This window comes from Oncorhynchus mykiss, chromosome 13, assembly GCF_013265735.2.
Source record: "Oncorhynchus mykiss isolate Arlee chromosome 13, USDA_OmykA_1.1, whole genome shotgun sequence".
NCBI lineage: Eukaryota > Metazoa > Chordata > Actinopteri > Salmoniformes > Salmonidae > Oncorhynchus > Oncorhynchus mykiss.
In genome coordinates, this window is record NC_048577.1 from 871,121 (window position 1) to 893,749 (window position 22,629).

A 22,629-nucleotide genomic window follows, 5' to 3' on the forward strand; every position below is an offset into this window, starting at 1 on the left:
TATTGGTGAAGGTGAAGCATTGTAGTTGATTATAATGTGAAATGGAAGTTGTTTTATGTTGGTGGTGAGCAAACGTGTCCAACACAAATATAGGATATGTTTGTTGTCTTAAGGGGGAACTGGCTTTGGTTATCACTAGCCACTTTTAACAATGCCACTTAATATTTTTACATACCCTACATTACTCATCTCATATGTATATACTGTACTCGATACCATCTACTGCATCTTGCCTATGCCGTTCTGTACCATCACTCATTCATATATCTTTTTGTACATATTCTTTATCCCTTTACACTTGTGTGTATAAGGTAGTAGTTGTGGAATTGTTAGGTTAGATTACTCGTTGGTTATTACTGCATTGTCGGAACTAGAAGCACAAGCATTTCGCTACACTCGCATTAACATTGCTAACCATGTGTATGTGACAAATAATATTTGATTTATATACAACACTCAAAGTAGTGGATATGGAGCATCTACAGCCTCAGTTACACCTGACACCTAAATGTGACTCCTGTCATCTGATCACTCCAAACTGCATTAGGTTCAGATCTACCAGGACGGACCTTTGACAGTCTGGATGCAGTCAGGCCACTGAATATAAATAAGCAAACTGGAGATTCCTTCAAAACAGTTGCCTACAGTTACCGTGTAGGGCACTGCAAGGTTGGGTGACCAGGGTCATCTGGGACTGCCTCCTGGAGGAATTCAGGTGTGTGAAGGCTACCTGTGTCCTGTGTAACTTAATGATGGACACAAGGACCAGGAGGGGATCTGCAGCTCGCCGCTGTGTCCCAGAGGAGGAGTCTGCTGTTCTGCAGGATGTTTCAAGGATTGGGTCCAACAACGCAGCAAGAGAGGCAATCCGTGTGCAGGAGATCTTCACCTCCTACTTCTTCAAAGAGGGTGCTGTTCCCTGGCAACACCATAGACTACACTATGCACAGCCAAAGGCTCTTTTAAGAGCCATTCACATTGCAATAAGAGTATTCTTCCATTTACTTAGCTATGTTAACTGCAGTTATTCCATTCCCAGTTTCTCTCCCTTTGATTTCTACTTCTCAGGTGAGGGTGCTGTTTAGGTAAGGGTGTGATGTCTGTGCAACAAAAAAAAACAGGCTATTTTAAATCACCCATATTGAAAAAAATGTATAACAATTAGACACCCTATAACCCACAACTACACACTCATGTATCAATCTGATTGTTGGATTGTGTTGTGCAGTAAGCAGATTCAGGTGTATAACTGTGGCTCCTTCCACCTTCAAAGAATAGGCAAGAGGGCCAACCATGGAGAATAGTAATTATCAATCAATCAAATTTATTTTATATAGCCCTTCGTACATCAGCTGATATCTCAAAGTGCTGTACAGAAACCCAGCCTAAAACCCCAAACAGCAAGCAATGCAGGTGTAGAAGCACGGTGGCTAGGAAAAACTCCCTAGAAAGGCCAAAACCTAGGAAGAAACCTAGAGAGGAACCAGGCTATGTCGGGTGGCCAGTCCTCTTCTGGCTGTGCCGGGTGGAGATTATAACAAAACATGGTCAAGATGTTCAAATGTTCATAAATGACCAGCATGGTCAAATAATAATAAGGCAGAATAGTTGAAACTGGAGCAGCAGCACAGTCAGGTGGACTGGGGACAGCAAGGAGTCATCATGTCAGGTATTCCTGGGGCATGGTCCTAGGGCTCAGGTCCTCCGAGAGAGAGAAAGAAAGAGAGAATTAGAGAGAGCATATGTGGGATGGCCAGTCCTCTTCTGGCTGTGCCGGGTGGAGATTATAACAGAACATGGCCAAGATGTTCAAATGTTCATAAATGATCAGCATGGTCGAATAATAATAAGGCAGAACAGTTGAAACTGGAGCAGCAGCACAGCCAGGTGGACTGGGGACAGCAAGGAGTCATCATGTCAGGTAGTCCTGGGGCATGGTCCTAGGGCTCAGGTCCTCCGAGAGAGAGAAAGAGAGAAGGAGAGAATTAGAGAACGCACACTTAGATTCACACAGGACACCGAATAGGACAGGAGAAGTACTCCAGATATAACAAACTGACCCTAGCCCCCCGACACATAAACTACTGCAGCATAAATACTGGAGGCTAGTAAGACACTTCATTATTTCAATAACTACGCTATATTGTTTGTCCTTGTGGGTCCGTTCATGTTTTTCAGCATAAAGTACTCTGCAGCCACTTAGTGTGGTGTGGACACCAGGTGAAGACACCTGTAAACACAGGGTCAGTTTTAACTACCTTATTTTCTCAATAACAGTCTCTCTCCTTCACTTCATCCCTCTCTCCCCTTCTCCCTAAATCCTCTAGGTTAAATCAGCTGTGTCGGTGAACCCCTCCTGCATCTGAACTGGCTACATAGAGGACACAGCATGATCAGAGGTGAGAGGTCACTTGGTCAGGACAACAGGAAGTATTATTAAAGAGATGCTTTACGTTGAAATACAGATAGAGATGCAGTAGTCCCAGAGTTAATGATCCCAGGTCAGTTTATATTATACAGGAAGTATTATTAAAGAGATGCTTTACATTGAAATACAGACAGAGATGCAGTAGTCCCAGAGTTAATGATCCCAGGTCAGTGTATATTATACAGGAAGTATTATTAAAGAGATGCTTTACATTGAAATACAGATAGAGATGCAGTAGTCCCAGAGTTAATGATCCCAGGTCAGTTTTGCATTTCACCTCCTGATTCATGATTAACAATGTTAGATTAAAAACTAAATACACAAGGCTTAAACATGCTCACTCTCTCCATCTGTCTCTCGTCTGCAGGTATGTTTTGATGTGAGAGGATGCCAACCCCCAGTCCCATCATCGCCACCTCACCTGCTTTTAAGATAACAGTGTCTCTAGTCGGCCCAATGGTTATGTAATTGTGATGAACTGAGAGAACATTTATGTAGCACTGTGATTTATTAATCATATGCTGCCTTCCCTGCTCCTATGTGTTTACCTCTTTCCCTTTCTGTCTTTAACACCTCTCTCTCCAACTCCTCTTTCTTCCTCTGTTTTTATAATTCACAACAGATGTGTATTGATGGACAGATTGAACTTGTATTTATAACACTTGGATAATGAGCTTTTCAATAAAGCGTTTCACATTCTCTACTGGTTGAAATGAAGGGTAATGTGATGAAATACTCCACCTATCCTGTGTTTACCAGATCAATGCAGATGAAGGGCATTAGATGTTGAGATGAACCGGTGTTAAGAGTATTTACATGATGCATAGGAAGTGTAGGGTTTTTTAACATTATATTTCTGTATATATGAATTAACTAGTTAAATCCTTTTTCTAGTCTATTAGTTACAATGTGTAACCATTGATGTCCCAGGACCAAGATTGGTAAACACTGTTGAAGTGTATAATGTAATACATACATGCAGACACGGCGTCATTCAAAGACAGGAATTTGATCACCTCAAAGACAGTCATACCTAAACTGCACATTAATTTGCCAAGGTAGAGTACATGATAAGTGAATATATTAAATGTACAGGCTACAATGTGGGGATCTCATGCATGGTAATAACTACATGTATATTTGACTTGAATCCTTGGTAAAACATGATATTATATTCTACTCAATCCATAGGCTTCATTAATGTCATTCAGGCTGTTTTGAAGTTGATACAACTGGCTATGATAGCTGAGGTTCATAGCTAGGTTCTGAACTAATATGTATACCAAACATTTGGGTCCATACACAGATTGAATAGATAGCTAGCAACACATCCATGGGCATACAGGGATTTTAATCATCCACTGCACAATAACATACGTTATTTCATCTATCTGCATGGCAAATACAAATTTGTACATTCAATTTGCAGTAAATTCTTCAGCCAGCTAGATTCTATACATCCACTTTTTCACAAAACGACCGCCTGGTTTGTGGGTTGTTTAAGGTGTTTAAGGTTTCATACTCATGTCACAACACCCATAAAACTAGACCAGCTACCTGGCTAAATCACGATTTTCGTAAATGAACTATGATTAAAAAAAGCATAATCGTTTGTCTCTCCATTGACTAACATTCCTGTCAACTGTACATGTTTTTTGAATGATTCATTATGACGTTATAATCCCTTACATTTGCTTCCATCCTAGTATTTCTGTCCGCCATCTTTGATCCAGTTCAGGTCTGTGTAGGGGTACCCCTCTGAGCATTTCTGTCCGCCATCTTTGCTGAAGAAAGTCCTACAGCCACTTGTGCAGCAGCAGCCTCCCCCGGTCCTAGTGCCGAATCGATATGAAGTTTAAGATGCGATGGAACGGTTGACGAAAAAAATTAATCACACAAAAATATATTGACTGATATTGATTTATTTAGGGGGGGTAATTAATATTTTAGCACTAGCGTCATCTCTGATTCCAACCCTTTAACTCTTGTCTGAAAATTAAATAAACATTTTACTCAACTGCGTTACCCACTCCAGTCAGCAGATGGCGGTCTGGGAATTTATGGTTATGCTGTTGGTGTGACGTATTATCTAGTGGACGGAACGCTTCTTTCATCAGCAGCAACAGTGAGTCAGACACCTCGGTAGCTTGCTAGACAAATTAGCCGAACCAATATAGCTCTTTAGACGCTTTCGTGTATATTAGCCACTGTGTTTTAAACCCATTCCTGTCGTCTACTTAGTTATCCGATTTAATTTCATATTTACGGTGTTGTTATTAGTCAGCAAGCGGGCTGGTTAAGTTAGCATTAGCCTAGCTAACATCCCCGACCATGCGGTCACTAAGCTACTCCCCTGCTAAAGGAGAGGGGGATATCACAGTAAAACAAGAAGTAGAGAGTGGGGCCTTTACTGTGAAAGAAGAGGACGCGTTCAGAGTGAAAGACGAGGAAGATATCACAGTAAAACAAGAAGTAGAGAGTGGGGCCTTTACTGTGAAAGAAGAGGAGGACGCGTTCAAAGTGAAAGACGAGGAAGATATCACAGTAAAACAAGAAGTAGAGAGTGGGGCCTTTAGTGTGAAAGAAGAGGAGGACGCGTTCAGAGTGAAAGAGGAGGATGGTGTTACAGTGAAAGGAGAGCATGTAGTTTATGGCGTGAAAGAGGAGGGGGAGGAGATGACTGTTACATCGAAAAAGGGGGAAGAGGAGGAACGTGGATATCTGGTTCCGGTTTCCCAAACGCATCTTAAGGCGTCCAATGGTTCTAACGATGAACTCAACCGTAAGATGGTTTTGAGAAACCGTTCCCTGATTAACACTAGTAAGTACTGTCTTAACAACAGAGGCACAAACTCTGCAGTTGAACTGATGTTTGGTGTTACGGTGGAAATCTGCAATTGCTACATCCATATTGTGACTTTTAAATTATTTATTTACAGCCATTGATTCTTAAAGAATATAACACATGCCTCATGAGCTTAGTTCAACTGTTGTACCCCATCAGAACCCCAAATAATATTTTTTTTACTATAATGTTTAGAAACAATGTAAATCAACATTGTATAGCAGTTAAGAACAAATTCTTATTTTCATTAACGGACTAGGAACAGTGGGTTAATTGCCTGTTCAGGGGCAGAACGACAGATTTGTACCATGTCAGCTCGGGGATGTGAACTTGCAACCGGTTACTAGTCCAACGCTCTAACCACTAGGCTACCCTGCTGCCTCATGATTAAAACTATAATGTTGATATCATGTGTAACAGATGTGAAACGGCTAGCTTAGTTAGCGTGGGCGCTAAATAGCGTTTCAATCAGTGACGTCACTTGCTCTGAGACCTTGAAGTAGTAGTTCCCCTTGCTCTGCAAGGGCCGCGGCTTTTGTGGAGCGATGGGTAACGACGCTTCGTAGGCGTCAGTTGTTGATGTGTTGCTGGGTATGGGCGAGGGGACGGTTTAAATTTGTACTGTTACACATGGATGGTCAGTCCTTGCATCCATAGGTCTGTCTGTAGTTACATTTATCCAAACCCATAATTTTATTACCAAAATAGTGGTGATTTGTTATTGTTTGAACTGCAGATTGCTGGGTTGTGTGGGGTTTTTAAACAGCAACAAAATGGCTGCCCAGAGACTTGGTTAACAGCTGAGGGATGGGGGAAGGAGAAGTGTAACCACTCTCAAATTCATAGAGAACGATATTGTAGAAACCTTAACCCAACACCTAGCGACCTCGTCAAGAAGTTCAGACATCTTGGCATAACAGTTATAAGGTGTTGATTTGACAGTCGCTGGACCCAGGTTTGAGTTCAGCTCAGGGCCTCTCCCTGAATTCACTACACTATGAATACAAGGACTGGCCATCCATGAGGTCATAATGATAATTTAACCAGTTTTCTAGGCTATATAGTATATTCTAGAATTAATCCATGATGTCCTAATGATAGTTTAACCAGGTTTCTAGGCTATATAGTATATTCTCTCATTTTGTCTGTCACAGTTGAAGTGTACCTATGATGAAAATTACAGGCCTCTCATCTTTTTAAGTGGGAGAACTTGCGCAATTGGTGGCTGACTAAATACTTTTTTTGACCCACAGTATGTCATGCAACAACAACCAAAGTGCTTCTTCGTTCATTACAGGTATATTTGTTCGGTGAAGTTGTGGGCCAATATGGCAAACAGTGTACAAACCCTCATTGTCAGGTTGATGGAAAAGCCAAAAATCATTTTACTGGTTGAAGTGTTTTTTGATTTGCGATGATGACACAAACATTATATTAAGCAGGACATTCAATCGATCCTTACAATTAACATCCAAAGTAGTGTGAAATGCTCTCATAAGCAACCTGGAAATGGAGGTTACTTCCCTGAGTTTTCCCCCATTCACATTCAGAATACATTGTGAAAAACAAATCTTTGCTCACCATTTTTGCTCCTGGCAGATATACTACATCCATAACTAGTGGTTTCCTCATTAGCAGATATACTACATCCATAACTAGTGGTTTCCTCATTAGCAGATATACTACATCCATAACTAGTGGTTTCCTCATTACCAGATATACTACATCCATAACTAGTGGTTTCCTCATTACCAGATATACTACATCCATAACTAGTGGTTTCCTCATTACCAGATATACTACATCCATAACTAGTGGTTTCCTCATTAGCAGATATACTACATCCATAACTAGTGGTTTCCTCACTACCAGATATACTACATCCATAACTAGTGGTTTCCTCATTACCAGATATACTACATCCATAACTAGTGGTTTCCTCATTACCAGATATACTACATCCATAACTAGTGGTTTCCTCATTACCAGATATACTACATCCATAACTAGTGGTTCCCTCATTACCAGATATACTACATCCATAACTAGTGGTTTCCTCATTACCAGATATACTACATCCATAACTAGTGGTTCCCTCATTACCAGATATACTACATCCATAACTAGTGGTTTCCTCATTACCAGATATACTACATCCATAACTAGTGGTTTCCTCATTACCAGATATACTACATCCATAACTAGTGGTTTCCTCATTACCAGATATACTACATCCATAACTAGTGGTTTCCTCATTACCAGTGTCACGGTGCTGACTTTTGCCTAATACCTGCAGCAAATGCCTCTACCCCGTCTTCTGGCTGGGCAGAGTACTTAAGGATTTTAGTTACTGCGGTGTAACAAGGGCCTAGCCGTGCGGCCCTACCAACCCTTCTATTTCTTAGTAATGGCCCTTCGCGTGAGTTGGGTTTGTTCCTTCGTTCATGTTGTCACTCCCTTATTTTCCGGTCTAGTATGAGGTCTTGGATAGATATACTCCTATTTAAATATTCTGAGTGTTATGGATTCCTCCTGTATTTCCTTACCTTCAAGTCTCTTTTACCTCTGTATATATCAATACCTAATAACTTCTTCTATTGGTTATTATGCTCGTCAGCTAGTAGTCACTTGGAAACTAGTATTGGTATATATTTTGACTCTCCTAAAAATATATTATTGTCCACACAATGAAATATTCTTTAGTGCAATCACTTTAACCTATAACCAGGGTCACTTTCTGTTCAGTGAGAGTGTTAAAGGCGTTTGCTCTCCAGATCGTTAATCTGGCCTAGTTGTCAAAGTTTCAAGCTTTTATTAAGTCACTCTGTTTTTGTCTTATACACATTATTACAATTCAATGGTTCTACAGTTTCCTAATACATCAATAATGCTCAATCAATCCTTAATGCTTTAAGCTATGCCAGATAATATTGCAAAACTTTAAATGCGTTAACACTTCTAACAATATTGACTAAATAGCAAAAATAGTTAAATTACCTTAAATGCTCCGCCCCCTGGTCACTTTCCTGTAATTGGTATTCTCACAGCACTAACGCTAGATTCCCAATTCCAATATCTCTATACACTTCCAACTCTGTGTATGGACTCAATATATTGTAACCGGTACTTGGCTGTGTCCTTGTATTGCTAATCACATCTGTACTTGATGTCTCACTGTGTGACTGCCGCTTTGTCTGTGATCAAGAGGTGTCAAGACCCCTGTGTTTCAAATATTGTTCTAGTCTAACAAAAAGCGTATAGTGCAATAGTAAATTTACCTATGATGATTCTCCATATGAAGTCTGTCTCATATGTCAGTGAGGATCATGCCTCTCTTATGATCTCTATTCTCTTTATATACCTTTTTACAGGGGAAGTTCGCAAGTTTCTGGAGCTGTGGCTAAACCACACTTTCACACTGACACTGCCCTGCTGCTTGCACCGGCCGCTTACTCGGGGACTGTAGATTGCTTACACAGAGTGCTTACTCGGGGACTGTAGATTGCTTACACAGTGCTTACACTGGGACGGTAGATTGCTTATTACGTCATCTTAGACCTGTGTCTAAATGGAAGCTTCTTATTCTAAATCTAGGTCATGCACTACTAACTCCCATTCTGCTGCTTCCGTGTTACTGTTGGCTGATTCTACTTAATGATACCAGCTGGTTGTTTCTACCACTTGAGGCGGCGTAGGTGGCATGTCAAGCGTCAGCTGGGAGAAGTCTATGATAGGTATCTCCTCTGCTTCCCCCTGTTGTCCAGTTTCTGCAGGTGTGGTCCATGGTTCCATGAGGTCCCGTGAATGCCCTGTGTTGCTGTCCCATTGCTTGATGGAGTGGGCAGATTCTTTTCATCTCTTGTCACACCAGATATACGACATCCATAACTAGTGGTTTCCTCATTAGCATGGAGGAGTTTATGCAATCAAATTGCCCTCGTGCCGCAATTTTAGAAAACACAAAGGGGCCTGTATTGTAGACCAAAAGTCTTCTACCACACTGCTTAGAGTTTCAACAACATGAATAACGTATTTCTAGTCTACAATCTTAGATGTTACTACTAATATGAAAACAAGACAAAATAGGACTTCTTGCTCATTTTAAGACAATAATTGTAACATTCATTACAGACATCAATTGTTGTACAACATCATGGCTATGCTGTTGGCATCAACTTTTACACTGGATTATCGCTGTTATGGGCCTTTAATCATCTGTCTGACTTTGTTGTTCACACAGGAGAGAGACGTGACTATCGTGGATCCTCTGGGGAGCCTCAACAACCTCATGATGCTGAGGAGACAGAGAAGAGTCTCTCCACATTAGAACACCTCAATAAACACCCGCAGAGACCCACAGGGAAGAGAACTCACTGCTGCTCTGACTGTGGGAAGAGATTCACATCATCAGGCATTAAAATTCATCAGAGAACACACACAGGAGAGAAATCTTATAGCTGTGATCAATGTGGGAAGAGTTTTAATTTATCTGGCAATCTGACTCAACACCAAAGAACACACACAGGAGAGAAACCTTATAGCTGTGATCAATGTGGGAAGAGTTTTGCTCAATCTGGCCAGCTGACCCGACACCAGAGAACACACACAGGAGAGAAACCTTATAGCTGTAATCAATGTGGGAAGAGTTTTAATTTATCTGGCAATCTGACTCAACACCAAAGAACACACACAGGAGATAAACCTTATAGCTGTGATCAATGTGGGAAGAGTTTTGTTTATGCTTGCCATCTGACTCAACACCAGAGAATACACACAGGAGAGAAATCTTATAGCTGTGGTCAATGTGGGAGGAGTTTTTGTCGATCTGGAGAACTGACAGTGCACAAGAGAATACACACAGGAGAGAAACCTTATAGCTGTGATCAATGTGGGAAGAGTTTTGTTCAATCTGGCCAGCTGACCCGACACCAGAGAACACACACAGGAGAGAAACCTTATAGCTGTAATCAATGTGGGAAGAGTTTTGCTAGATCTGGCTATCTTACTTTACACCAGAGAACACACACAGGAGAGAAACGTTATAGCTGTAATCAATGTGGGAAGAGTTTTACTAGATCTGGCTATCTGACTTTACACCAGAGAATACACACATAAGATAAATCCTTACAGCTGTGCTCAATGTGGGAAGAGTTTTACTGAGTCTAGCACTGACTAATCACCATAGAACACACACAGGAGAGAAATCTTATAGCTGTGACCAGAGTTAATCTGCTAAAATATCAGAAAATACATACATGGAGTTGTTTCATGATATCAATGAATTAATGTCACAATGTTTTAACATTGTATTAGTCTCAATGTAGAAGCCTTCAGCGAGATGCAGTGCCTTAGACCGCTGCGCCGCTCGTGTGATAAAGGTGTGGGATTCTGGGTAATCCACAGCAGATTTATGGAGAACTTGAAAATTGAGTGGTCCTGGGATAGAAATGTATAAAATTGACATTACATCATTAAATCCACGTTTTAAATCATACATTAGCAATTTATGTTTTAGTAACTACTGTTGTTGGTTTGGCGTCAAGTCAGCCTCTTTGTATGTTATTTGCCAAATCTCTGTTTTCCATGTGGGTTTTATGCTAAAGATCCCTCTTTCAAGTTGGTATCTAACTGGAAAATGCATCTTCTTTAGGAGTGCTATTTGTACCCTGTTCACTACTGATCGTTCATCCACACTGTGGGGGCGGCAGGGTAGCCTAGTGGTTAGAGCATTGGACTAGTAACCGAAAGGTTGCAAGTTCAAATCTCCGAGCTGACAAGGGTCATTTATGACAAAAGTATAAAGTATATGTTTTACAAACTCATGAACACCAGCGAGTTTATCAGCCCGGTTTTGTTAGTTTAGGTGTATTATACTTCTTCGCCACCTGAGGGGGACATTGAGTAATTTTCCATGTCAATTTGATATATTTTGATACTAAAATGGATGACGCGATATTCTGATGTTGTGAATATGAGACACATGGAAACAATTGATTCATTTATAATAGTAAATGAGGAATTAGTAGGAATTGTTAAATCCACTATACGATCACAATAACTTTGATAGACATTTCAACTGTTTTTTTTGTTAGTATATTACAGGGCAGATTAATGTAGAATTGCTGTGGGAGTGGTATTTATATCCCGTCACTACTGATCATTCATCCATACTGTGTGTGTCCCATCATTGCAGCTTTGGAAATAAATGAACTATCCATTCATTGCTCCTTCCTGTGTTGACTCACTGACTTGAGGGATCAGGATGGTCACACTAGCTCGATAGGTTGATATTGAGCTCAAGCTTCATCTCATGCTTTTCATGAACTGTGTGGTTGTGTTATCTAGTGGGAACCCGTTAGCAGGGCTCTGGTGCCTCAAATGAACTGTGTGGTTGTGTTATCTAGTGGGAACCCGATAGCAGGGCTCTGGTGCCTCATATGAACTGTGTGGTTGTGTTATCTAGTGGGAACCCGATAGCAGGGTAGGCTCTGGTGCCTCATATGAACTGTGTGGTTGTGTTATCTAGTGGGAACCCGATAGCAGGGCTCTGGTGCCTCATATGAACTGTGTGGTTGTGTTATTTAGTGGGAACCCGATAGCAGGGCTCTGGTGCCTCATATGAACTGTGTGGTTGTGTTATCTAGTGGGAACCCGTTAGCGGGGCTCTGGTGCCTCATATGAACTGTGTGGTTGTGTTATCTAGTGGGAACCCGATAGCAGGGCTCTGGTGCCTCATATGAACTGTGTGGTTGTGTTATCTAGTGGGAACCCGTTAGCAGGGCTCTGGTGCCTCATATGAACTGTGTGGTTGTGTTATCTAGTGGGAACCCGATAGCAGGGCTCTGGTGCCTCATATGAACTGTGTGGTTGTGTTATCTAGTGGGAACCCGATAGCAGGGCTCTGGTGCCTCATATGAACTGTGTGGTTGTGTTATCTAGTGGGAACCCGATAGCAGGGCTCTGGTGCCTCATATGAACTGTGTGGTTGTGTTATCTAGTGGGAACCCGATAGCAGGGCTCTGGTGCCTTCTTGCCGTGGGATCAAAACAACAGAGGAAATCAACCTGCTGGCTCCTTTTTGTTTTGTCAACTTTTCGGTAGGGATGTTACGTTACGTTTGATACCGGAGCTACGAGGCACGCGTCCAAATCGCTAAACAGTAAACTTCAAAGCAGTGTGCCGATGCCTGTATCACTTTATCAGCAGCACGTCATCAATGACGTCTGAATATTATTATTACTTCACACCATCATAGGTAATAGGCTGGTCTTCCATATGACATCACTCCTGACTTTATCATTCTAATGAATTCTGATTGGTTTTATGTAACAACTCCAAAAATAGAACAGTGAGGTGTAACTTTGAATTGGGACTTTAAAAAGAAATGTTGATCTTTTATAAACAATACAAAACATACAAATGACGACATCACACCTGTCCAGACCCACTAGAACACACCTCCATCTCCATTAACTACATCACACCTGCCCAGACCCACTAGAACACACCTCCATCTCCATTAACTACATCACACCTGCCCAGACCCATCAGAACACACCTCCATCTCCATTAACTACATCACACCTGCCCAGACCCACTAGAACACACCTCCATCTCCATTAACTACATCACACCTGCCCCGACCCACTAGAACACACCTCCATCTCCATTAACTACATCACACCTGCCCAGACCCACTAGAACACACCTCCATCTCCATTAACTACATCACACCTGCCCAGACCCACTAGAACACACCTCCATCTCCATTAACTACATCACACCTGCCCAGACCCACTAGAACACACCTCCATCTCCATTAACTACATCACACCTGCCCCAGACCCACTAGAACACACCTCCATCTCCATTAACTACATCACACCTGCCCAGACCCACTAGAACACACCTCCATCTCCATTAACTACATCACACCTGCCCAGACCCACTAGAACACACCTCCATCTCCATTAACTACATCACACCTGCCCCGACCCACTAGAACACACCTCCATCTCCATTAACTACATCACACCTGCCCAGACCCACTAGAACACACCTCCATCTCCATTAACTACATCACACCTGCCCTGACCCACTAGAACACACCTCCATCTCCATTAACTACATCACACCTGCCCAGACCCACTAGAACACACCTCCATCTCCATTAACTACATCACAACTGCCCTGACCCACTAGAACACACCTCCATCTCCATTAACTACATCACACCTGCCCAGACCCACTAGAACACACCCCCATCTCCATTAACTACATCACAACTGCCCAGACCCACTAGAACACACCTCCTTCCCCATTAACTACATCACACTTGCCCAGACCCACTAGAACACACCTCCATCTCCATTAACTACATCACACCTGCCCAGACCCACTAGAACACACCTCCATCTCCATTAACTACATCACACCTGCCCAGACCCACTAGAACACACCCCAGTGGCAATTTTAGCATGTCAATCTTGGTGGGGTCTCCTCAATATTGTTTTAGATGCATGCCTGCAAGACACAACACAACAGTAAGATGTTGGCATGATCAGTTCAATCAAAGCTACCGTAACGTGATTTTACGTAATTTTATCTGTGGCCAATGACCTTGAGCCTTCTTGGAAGGCCACTTGTAATATTAACTCTATGGCAGGATGCAAAGCGCTGACATTTTGGATGTCTACCTTTACTAAGGACATAAACTTCACCACGACGTAGTGTCCCCATGAGTGACAGAACACTGAGCCAATTACAGCGCAATGCTCCTGTTTTTTGCTGGCTCGCCCCACCGCCACAGAAAGCACTGAGCTAAGCTGAAACACCTGCAATTTGGAGCTGCCTTACTCAAGAAAACAAAAATATGCCATGTGTGTATGCAAATGTATTAACTCAATGATATATATATATATATATTTTGACATTGTTTGCAACTGATGTGCAACACTTATTAATGCCAAAATAACATGCAAAACAGGCAAGCCCCCCCACATGTTTATATATATTTGATTTCTTGGGGGCAAAAATTCTGGGGCTCTGCCCTGAATGACAGGTCGCCACTGACACACCCCCATCTCCAGCTCCTGCATCACTCTCCGCCACATGGCCTCAAACTGCACCATTTTATTTCTCTCCATCGCCCAGAACTTTACATTTTTAGATAATAAAGAATTTGACCTTTCCGTTGAGTTTACAGTGGAAGATTGGTTGATTTCCAGTTTTTAATATTTAAGATGATTGATGAGAAAAGTATCATCCAACCAACGGGTATCTCAACACACCCTCATATTCCATGTCTTGAAATATGTAGACAGACGGATTAAACACAGTGTCTCCTGACCCCTCCTGTCTCAGCCTCCAGTATTTATGCTGCAGTAGTTTATGTGTCGGGGGGGTAGGGTCCGTTTGTTATATCTGGAGTACTTCTCCTGTCCTATTCGGTGTCCTGTGTGAATCTAAGTGTGCATTCTCTAATTCTCTCCTTCTCTCTTTCTTTCTCTCTCTCGGAGGACCTGAGCCCTAGGACCATGCCAGAAGAGGACTGTCCACCCCACATATGCTCTCTCTAATTCTCTCTTTCTTTCTCTCTCTCTGAAGACCTGAGCCCTAGGACCATGCCCCAGGACTACCTGACATGATGACTCCTTGCTGTCCCCAGTCCACCTGACCGTGCTGCTGCTCCAGTTTCAACTGTTCTGCCTTATTATTATTTGACCATGCTGGTCATTTATGAACATTTGAACATCTTGACCATGTTCTGTTATAATCTCCACCCGGCACAGCCAGAAGAGGACTGGCCACCCCACATAGCCTGGCTCCTCTCTAGGTTTCTTCCTAGGTTTTGGCCTTTCTAGGGAGTTTTTCCTAGCCACCGTGCTTCTACACCTGCATTGCTTGCTGTTTGGGGTTTTAGGCTGGGTTTCTGTACAGCACTTTGAGATATCAGCTGATGTACGAAGGGCTATATAAATAAATTTGATTTGATTTATGATTTATTTCTGACAGTCAACTTTCTAACTCCACCCATATCTTTATGACGTCATAACATTCCCATAACATTCCCAGAAGGATTACTGAGTTATTGGTAGTTTTACACTTCAGACATGACTGCCGTTGTCCTATTCTCCCTGTGCACCTGCCAATGTAAATCCATTAAGTGAGACAAGTTACCAGACAGGACGTATTGCTAATGCTCTTCCCATTGATAACCTGAATGACAATTAACTTGTGGGTGGTGGTGGTGATGACGGCCTATTAGATGATGTCGTCCATCGGGATTCCCCCCAAGAAAGAAGACGCTCTGGATTGATCACTGGGGTCAGATGTGAAGGAGGTTGATCATCAGGAGTCAGATGTGAAGGAGGAGGTTGATCATCAGGAGTTTATGTCCTATCGTTTTGTTGGACAAGTTTGCTTACCACCAAAAGAAAACAACTTCCATTTCACATAATAATCAACTACAATGCTTCACCTTCTACAGTATAAACATGGTGTAGATTGGCTGTCAACAATTAAAAACAAGAAAAATACATATATTTTTCCCCACAAGCTTCTAGAACTCCCGTCTTCCTAAAAACACACTAGCTTCTAGAACTCTCGTCTTCCTAAAACCCACTAGCTTCTAGAACTCTCGTCTTCTAAAATTCACTAGCTTCTAGAACTCTCGTCTTCTAAAACTCACTAGCTTCTAGAACTCTCGTCTTTCTAAAACTCACTAGCTTCTAGAACTCTCATCTTCCTAAAACCCACTAGCTTCTAGAACTCTCATCTTCCTAAAACTCACTACCTTCTAGAACTCTTGTCCCCTTAGAACGAGTCCAAACAAAACTCATCTCCAATACAGAAAAACGTGTCAAAATAAATTGTGATCCATGGAAAAGCACTGGCTAAACGCAAAACACAAATATTTTTGACTGCCCACCCTTGAAACAATCAGCAACCAAGTTGTCCTTACCACCGACATGTCTGAGTTCAAGAGGAAACTCCTGTAATATCCGTAGTAACTTTCTACCTCACTGCAGAGCTTCTCTCTCTCTTCTCAGGGTTCACTCGATAGGCATGTTGTAGGATCGGGGCCCAGTCTCTAGTACATTTGGGTTGGCACATCTGAGAATGATCCCTGATATTATAAAAGCAGGGCAACAATGTCAATATAATTGTACCCAAAAATTGTCAGTTGGTTGCATAAATAATTCTTAATACTAAATGTTACATTAATTATAAATATGAAAACCAAATGTACACCCCTTTGTTAATATGTAATAATTAACATAATGGTGAGGCATGGAATAATAAAACATGTATCTTTTGTCAGGCTGAATGTTTGAAATATGAGGTGATTTGAGTCATGCTTCTTCAGTAGTGGAATAAAGACAATTAGCACTTGAGTGTTGTCAAGAAATGCTGGAGTGATGTAGGATTGTTAATAAAATTGATTATAGACCAATGTATTATACTGCGACCATGTGTATAGGCTGCAAGTACCTTGAAATTAAGTTGTTTTAAAGTTGTTGAAAAAAACAACCCAAAACAACATTTTCAACTTTCCCATTCAACTACAACCGAACGCATATTGGACGTTGGGCATAGCCTTCTTTTCAATGTCTTTCCAATTACATTTTTCCCCCCCAAGTTTCCAAATCAATAACTGTCACAAGAATGTCTAGTTCCAATGATATGAACTCAAAACTCACGATCTACTTTGACCAATTCCCCAGTCAGACTGCTGGGGGTTGTAAGGCCCCTTCATAGAAGAATTGGACAAAGTCCCAGAATTTCTGCAAAAGGTAAGTTCTTTATTCAGAGAGCTCCGAAAATCATACAAGCACATAGCCTTTTATACCTCACATTTGGTCATATAAATACCCCTACTCTTCTCAAACACTGTCAATGCTGTTTTACAAGTCTTCTCCAACACATACATTGCTTATCATATCCTGAAACATGTTACATAATCTACTGCAAGCCTAACGGTTTCCCTCAGCCCTGGGTGGGGAGACCTATTATCAGTTTTACAGTGGTCACAAGTTGTCTGTCACAAGCTGTCTGTTAACAGTTACTCTTTTCCTTGAATGTCTCACTTGAATTGCTAAATAGTAAAGTCTTCATTTAACACACAATAGAGAATTACAGTCTATTAATTCTAATTCTTTACACAGTTATACGTTTCAGGGTGGAATCCTTTAGTCATTACCTTAAACATATACATTCCATTATCAATAACCAATATGCAGAAACTGTTTGTGATATATTGAAAGCCTAAACATAAAATGTGCTATATACACAAACACCTGCCACAATAATCATATTACTTGAATTTTTCTTAAACAAGCACCTGAAATAAACTGCACAAGCACCAGAAACGCTGTTGTTTTGACAAGTAGCAATAAATCAATGATATCGATTAGGGGGGAGGTCAGATTGTACGTGCTGTTGAAACGAACACAACTAAAAAAACAAATGGAAGAGATATATTTCACCTCACTGGTTAGAGGACAACCTGCAGAAGACAGTCAGCTACATGTTGGAGTGATGCATTTAAATGTAGGGGTCGCTAAACAAAGGAACACAACACTTATTTGTCATCACTCATCGATATCATGTTGAAATCAATTGTGCCGAGAGGAGGGAGATGAGGTTGTCCGTCCTGTTAAAACTAACAGCTCAAAAACCACACGGAATCTGGGAATAATGTGTACATCCCTGGTTAGAGGAAAATGTGTAGAAAACAGCTCGCCACATTGTTGCATTTTGACTCAAGTGGGTCACCAACGTGGTAAGTGTAACGACTCCTTTTGTTAGTCACTTTTCGTTAAATCTCATAAGTAGTACTCTTCCATTTCAGAGCCTGGATTTTTCCCCTGAGGCTAATATCCACATCATGCTGAAATCAATAGAACAGGGGGCAAACGTTTAGGGTTCTACATTGTGACATCATTCAAATAATCCTACTATAATGTTAAAACATTCTACATTGTGACATCATTAGAATAATCCTACTACCATGTTAAAACATTCTACATTGTGACATTATTTCATTGATATCATGAAACAACTCCTTCATGTATGTATTTTCTGATGTTTGATCAGAGATCTTTTTTCAGAGATTCTCTGGTCACATTGATCACAGCTATGACGTTTCTCTCCTGTGTGTGTTCTCTGGTGTATCTTCAGAGGGCTAGATTGAACAAAACTCTTCCCACATTGATCACAGCTATAAGGTTTCTCTCCTGTGTTTTCTCAGATGAATCTTCAGTTCCCCAGATTGAACAAAATTCTTCCCACATACAGTACAGCTATAAGATTTCTCTCCTGTGTGTCTTCTCTGGTGTGTCTTCAGAAGGCTAGACGTAAAAAAAAACTTCCCACATTGAGTACAGCTATAGGATTTCTCTCCTGTGTGTGTTCTCTGGTGTGATATCAGGCCATATGGCTGAGTGAAACTCTTCCCACATTCATCACAGCTATATGGTTTAAATGATTTCTCTCCTGTGTGTGTTCTCTGGTGTGATATTAGGCTTCTTAGCTGAGTAAAACTCTTCCCACATTGATCACAGATAAAAGGTTTCTCTCCTGTGTGTGTTCTCTGGTGTGATATCAGGCTGGTTGAATGAGCAAAACTCCTCCCACATTCATCACAGCTATATGGTTTCTCGCCTGTGTGTGTTCTCTGGTGTGATATTAGGCTTCTTAGCTGAGTAAAACTCTTCCCACATTGATTACAGCTATAAGGTTTCTCTCCAGTGTGTATTCTCTGGTGTGATATCAGGTTGCTTAGCTGAATAAAACTCTTCCCACATTGATCACAGCTATAAGGTTTCTCTCCTGTGTGTGTTCTTTGGTGTACAATAAGATGGCTAGATGTATCAACACGCTTCCCACATTGAGTACAGCAATAAGGTTTCTCTACTGTGTGGATTCTCTGATGAATTTTAATGCCTGCTGATGAGGTGGATCTCTTCCCATAGTCAGAGCGGTGAATTATCTTCCCTGTGGGTCTCTGCTGGTGTTTCTTGAGGAGTTCTGATCTGGAGAGACTCTTCTCTGCCTCTTCAGCATCATGAGGTTGTTGAGGTTTCCCAGAGGATCCACGATAGTCCCATATCTCTCCTGTGTGAACAACAAAGTCAGACAGATGATTAAAGGCCCACAACAGCGGAAATCCACTGTAAAAGGTGAGGCCAACAGCGTAGCCATGATGTTGTACAACAATTGACGTATGTAATGAATGTAATGATTATTTGACAATTGTCTTAAAATGAGCAAGAATAGTCATATTTTCTCTTGTTTTCACATTAGTAGTAACATCTAAGATTGTAGACTAGAAATAAGTAAATCATGTTGTTGAAACTCTAAGCAGTGTGCCAGACGACTTTTGGTCTCCAATATAGGCCCCTTTCTGTGTTTAATAAAATTGTATGTACTATATCTTCCTAGAGCAAAAATGGTGAGCAAAGATTTTAGTTTTTCACAATGTATTCTGAATGGGGGAAACTCAGGGGAGTAACCTCCATTTCCAGGTTGCTAATGAGAGCATTTCACACTACTTTGGATTAGAGGTCGACCGACTATGATTTTTCAACGCCAATACCGATTATTGGAGGACCAAAAAAGCCGATACCGATTTTTAAAATATATTTTTTTAATGTATTTGTAATAATGACAATTCAAAACAATACTGAATGAACACTTATTTTAACTTAATATAATACATCAATCAACTCATTAAAGTTATCTAGCATTAAAGTTATCTTATAAAAACAATCAATCAACCATAATCACTAGTTAACCACACATGGTTGATGATATTACTAGATATTATCTAGCATGTCCTGCGTTGCATATAATCTGACTGAGCATACAATCATGCGAGTATCTAAGTATCTGACTGAGCGGTGGTAGGCAGAAGCAGGCGCCAAGCATTGCGCTGTTGTGTGTCAAGCATTGCGCTGTTTATGACTTCAAGCCTATCAACTCCCGAGATGAGGCTGGTGTAACCGAAGTGAAATGGCTAGCTAGTTAGCGTGCGCTAATAGCGTTTCAAACATCACCCGCTCTGAGCCTTGGAGTAGTTGTTCCCCTTGCTCTGCATGGGTAACGCTGCCCCGAGGGTGGCTGTTGTCGTTGTGTTCCTGGTTCGAGCCCAGGGAGGAGTGAGGAGAGGGATGGAAGCTATACTGTTACACCAGTAATACTAAAGTGCCTTAAAGAACATCCAATAGTCAAAGGTTAATGAAATACAAATGGTATAGAGGGACATAGTCCTATAATTCCTATAATAACTACAACCTAAAACTTCTTACCTTGGAATATTGAAGACTCATGTTAAAAGGAACCACCAGCTTTCATATGTTCTCATGTTCTGAGCAAGGAACTTAAACGTTAGCTTTTTTACATGGCACATATTAATTTCTTCTCCAACACTTTGCTTTTGCATTATTTAAACCAAATTGAACATGTTTCATTATTTATTTGAGGCTAAATGTATTTTATTGATGTATTATATTAAGTTAAAATAAGTGTTCATTCAGTATTGTTGTAATTGTCATTATTACAAATACATTTTTTTAAATTGGCCGATTAATCGGAATCTGCTTTTTTTGGTCCTTCAATAATCGTTATCGGTGTTGAAAAATCATAATCGGTCGACCTCTAATTATGGTTGAATTCTCCTCATGGATGAATTCTAGAATATGCTATATAGCCTAGGCACCTGTTTAAACTATCATTATGACATCATGGATGAATTCTAGAATATACTATATAGCCTAGGCACCTGTTAAAACAATCATTGTGACATCATGGATGGCCAGTCCTTGTATTCATAGTGAATTCAGGGGGAGCTGAACTCAAACCTGGGCCCAGGGACTGTAAGCCAAAACCTTAGAACTGTTACACCAAGATGTCGGAACCTCTTGAAAAGGTCGCTAGTTGTTGGGTTACGGTTGCTACAATAGCTTTCCCTTTGAATTTGAGAGTGGTTACACTTCTCCTTCCCCCATCACTCAGCTGTTCACCAAACCAAGTCTCTGGGCAGTCATTTTGATGCTGTTTAAAAAACCCACACAACCCAGCAATCTGCAGTTCAAACAATAACAAATCTGTCATTCCACCACTGTTTTGGTAATACAATGATTATGGGATTGGAGAAATGTAACTACAGACAGACCTATGGATGCAAGGACTGACCATCCATTATATCAACATTATAGTTTTAACAATGTTGAGGTTATACAGTGTTGATTTACATTGTTTCTAAACATTAAAGTAAAAAAAGCTTATTCTGGGTTCTGATGGGGAAAACAGTTGAACTAAGCTCATGAGGCATGTGTTATATTCTTCAAGAATCAATGGCTATAAATTAATAATTTAAATGTCACAATAGATTTCCACTTTAACACCAAACATCAGTCCAACAACTGCAGAGTTTGTGCCTCTGATTTTAAGACAGTACTTACTAGTGTTAATCAAGGAACGGTTTCTCAAAACCATCTTATGGCTAAATTCTTCGTTAGAACCATTGGATGCCTTAAGATGCGTTTGGGAAACCGGGCCCAGATATCCAGGTTCCTCCTCTTCTCCCTCCTCCTTTTTCGATGTAACAGTCATCTCCTCTTTCACGCCATAAACTGCATCCTCCTCTCCTTTTACTGTAACATCCTCCTCCTCTTTCAAGCTGAACGCGTCTTCCTCTTCTTTCACAGTAACGGCCTCACTCTCTATTTCTTGATTTACTGTGATATCTTCCTCCTCTTTAGAAGGAGAGTAGCTTAGTGACCGCATGTTCGGAGATGTTAGCTAGCTAGGCTAATGCTAACTTAACCACCCCGCAGCCGAATAATAACAACACTGAAATATGAAATTAAATCGGATAACTAACTAGACGATAGAAGTGGTTTTAAAACACTGTGGCTAATATACACGAAAGCGTCTAAAGAGCTATATTGGTTCGGCTAATTTGTCAATCAAGCTACGGAGGTGTCTGACTAACTGTTGCTGCTGATGAAAGAAGCGTGCTGTTTTATACGTCACACCATCAGCATTACCTTAAAGTCTAAGACCGCCATCTGCTGACTGGAGTGGGTAACGCAGTTGAGTAAAATAGTATTTCTGTCCGCCATCTTTGATCCATTTCAGGTCTGTGTACCCCTCTCTCCTAGTATTTCTGTCCGCCATCTTTGCTGAAGAAAGTCCAACAGTCACTTGTGCAGCAGCAGCCTCCCCCGGTCCTAGTGCCGAACCGATAAGACGTTTAAGATGCGATGGAACGGTTGACGAAAAAAATAAATCACAGAAAAAAATATATTGACTGATATTGATTTATTTAGGGGGGGTAATTCATATTTTA

At 41.0% G+C, this 22,629-nt stretch overlaps 2 protein-coding genes and 1 long non-coding RNA gene across 3 annotated transcripts; 2 read left to right on the forward strand and 1 right to left on the reverse strand.

Annotated features, from left to right (window-relative positions):
* The first annotated feature begins 1,987 nt into the window (after nucleotides 1-1,987).
* Nucleotides 1,988-3,127, forward strand: LOC118938141. The gene is made up of 2 exons (XR_005035405.1): nucleotides 1,988-2,399; nucleotides 2,796-3,127. It is a non-coding gene; the product is annotated as an uncharacterized LOC118938141 (long non-coding RNA).
* A 1,410-nt stretch (nucleotides 3,128-4,537) lies between these two features.
* Nucleotides 4,538-11,500, forward strand: LOC118938125 (zinc finger protein 391-like). Its single transcript, XM_036939835.1, has 2 exons — nucleotides 4,538-5,249; nucleotides 9,514-11,500. The coding sequence occupies exons 1-2, from the start codon at nucleotides 4,760-4,762 to the stop codon at nucleotides 10,386-10,388; spliced, it is 1,365 nt and encodes a 454-aa protein (XP_036795730.1). The 5' UTR covers nucleotides 4,538-4,759; the 3' UTR covers nucleotides 10,389-11,500.
* A 6,768-nt stretch (nucleotides 11,501-18,268) lies between these two features.
* Nucleotides 18,269-22,591, reverse strand: LOC118938128 (zinc finger protein 664-like). Its single transcript, XM_036939842.1, has 2 exons — nucleotides 21,740-22,591; nucleotides 18,269-19,391 (listed from the first exon to the last, which is right to left on the reverse strand). The coding sequence occupies exons 1-2, from the start codon at nucleotides 22,062-22,064 to the stop codon at nucleotides 18,496-18,498; spliced, it is 1,221 nt and encodes a 406-aa protein (XP_036795737.1). The 5' UTR covers nucleotides 22,065-22,591; the 3' UTR covers nucleotides 18,269-18,495.
* Nucleotides 22,592-22,629: the final 38 nt, after the last annotated feature.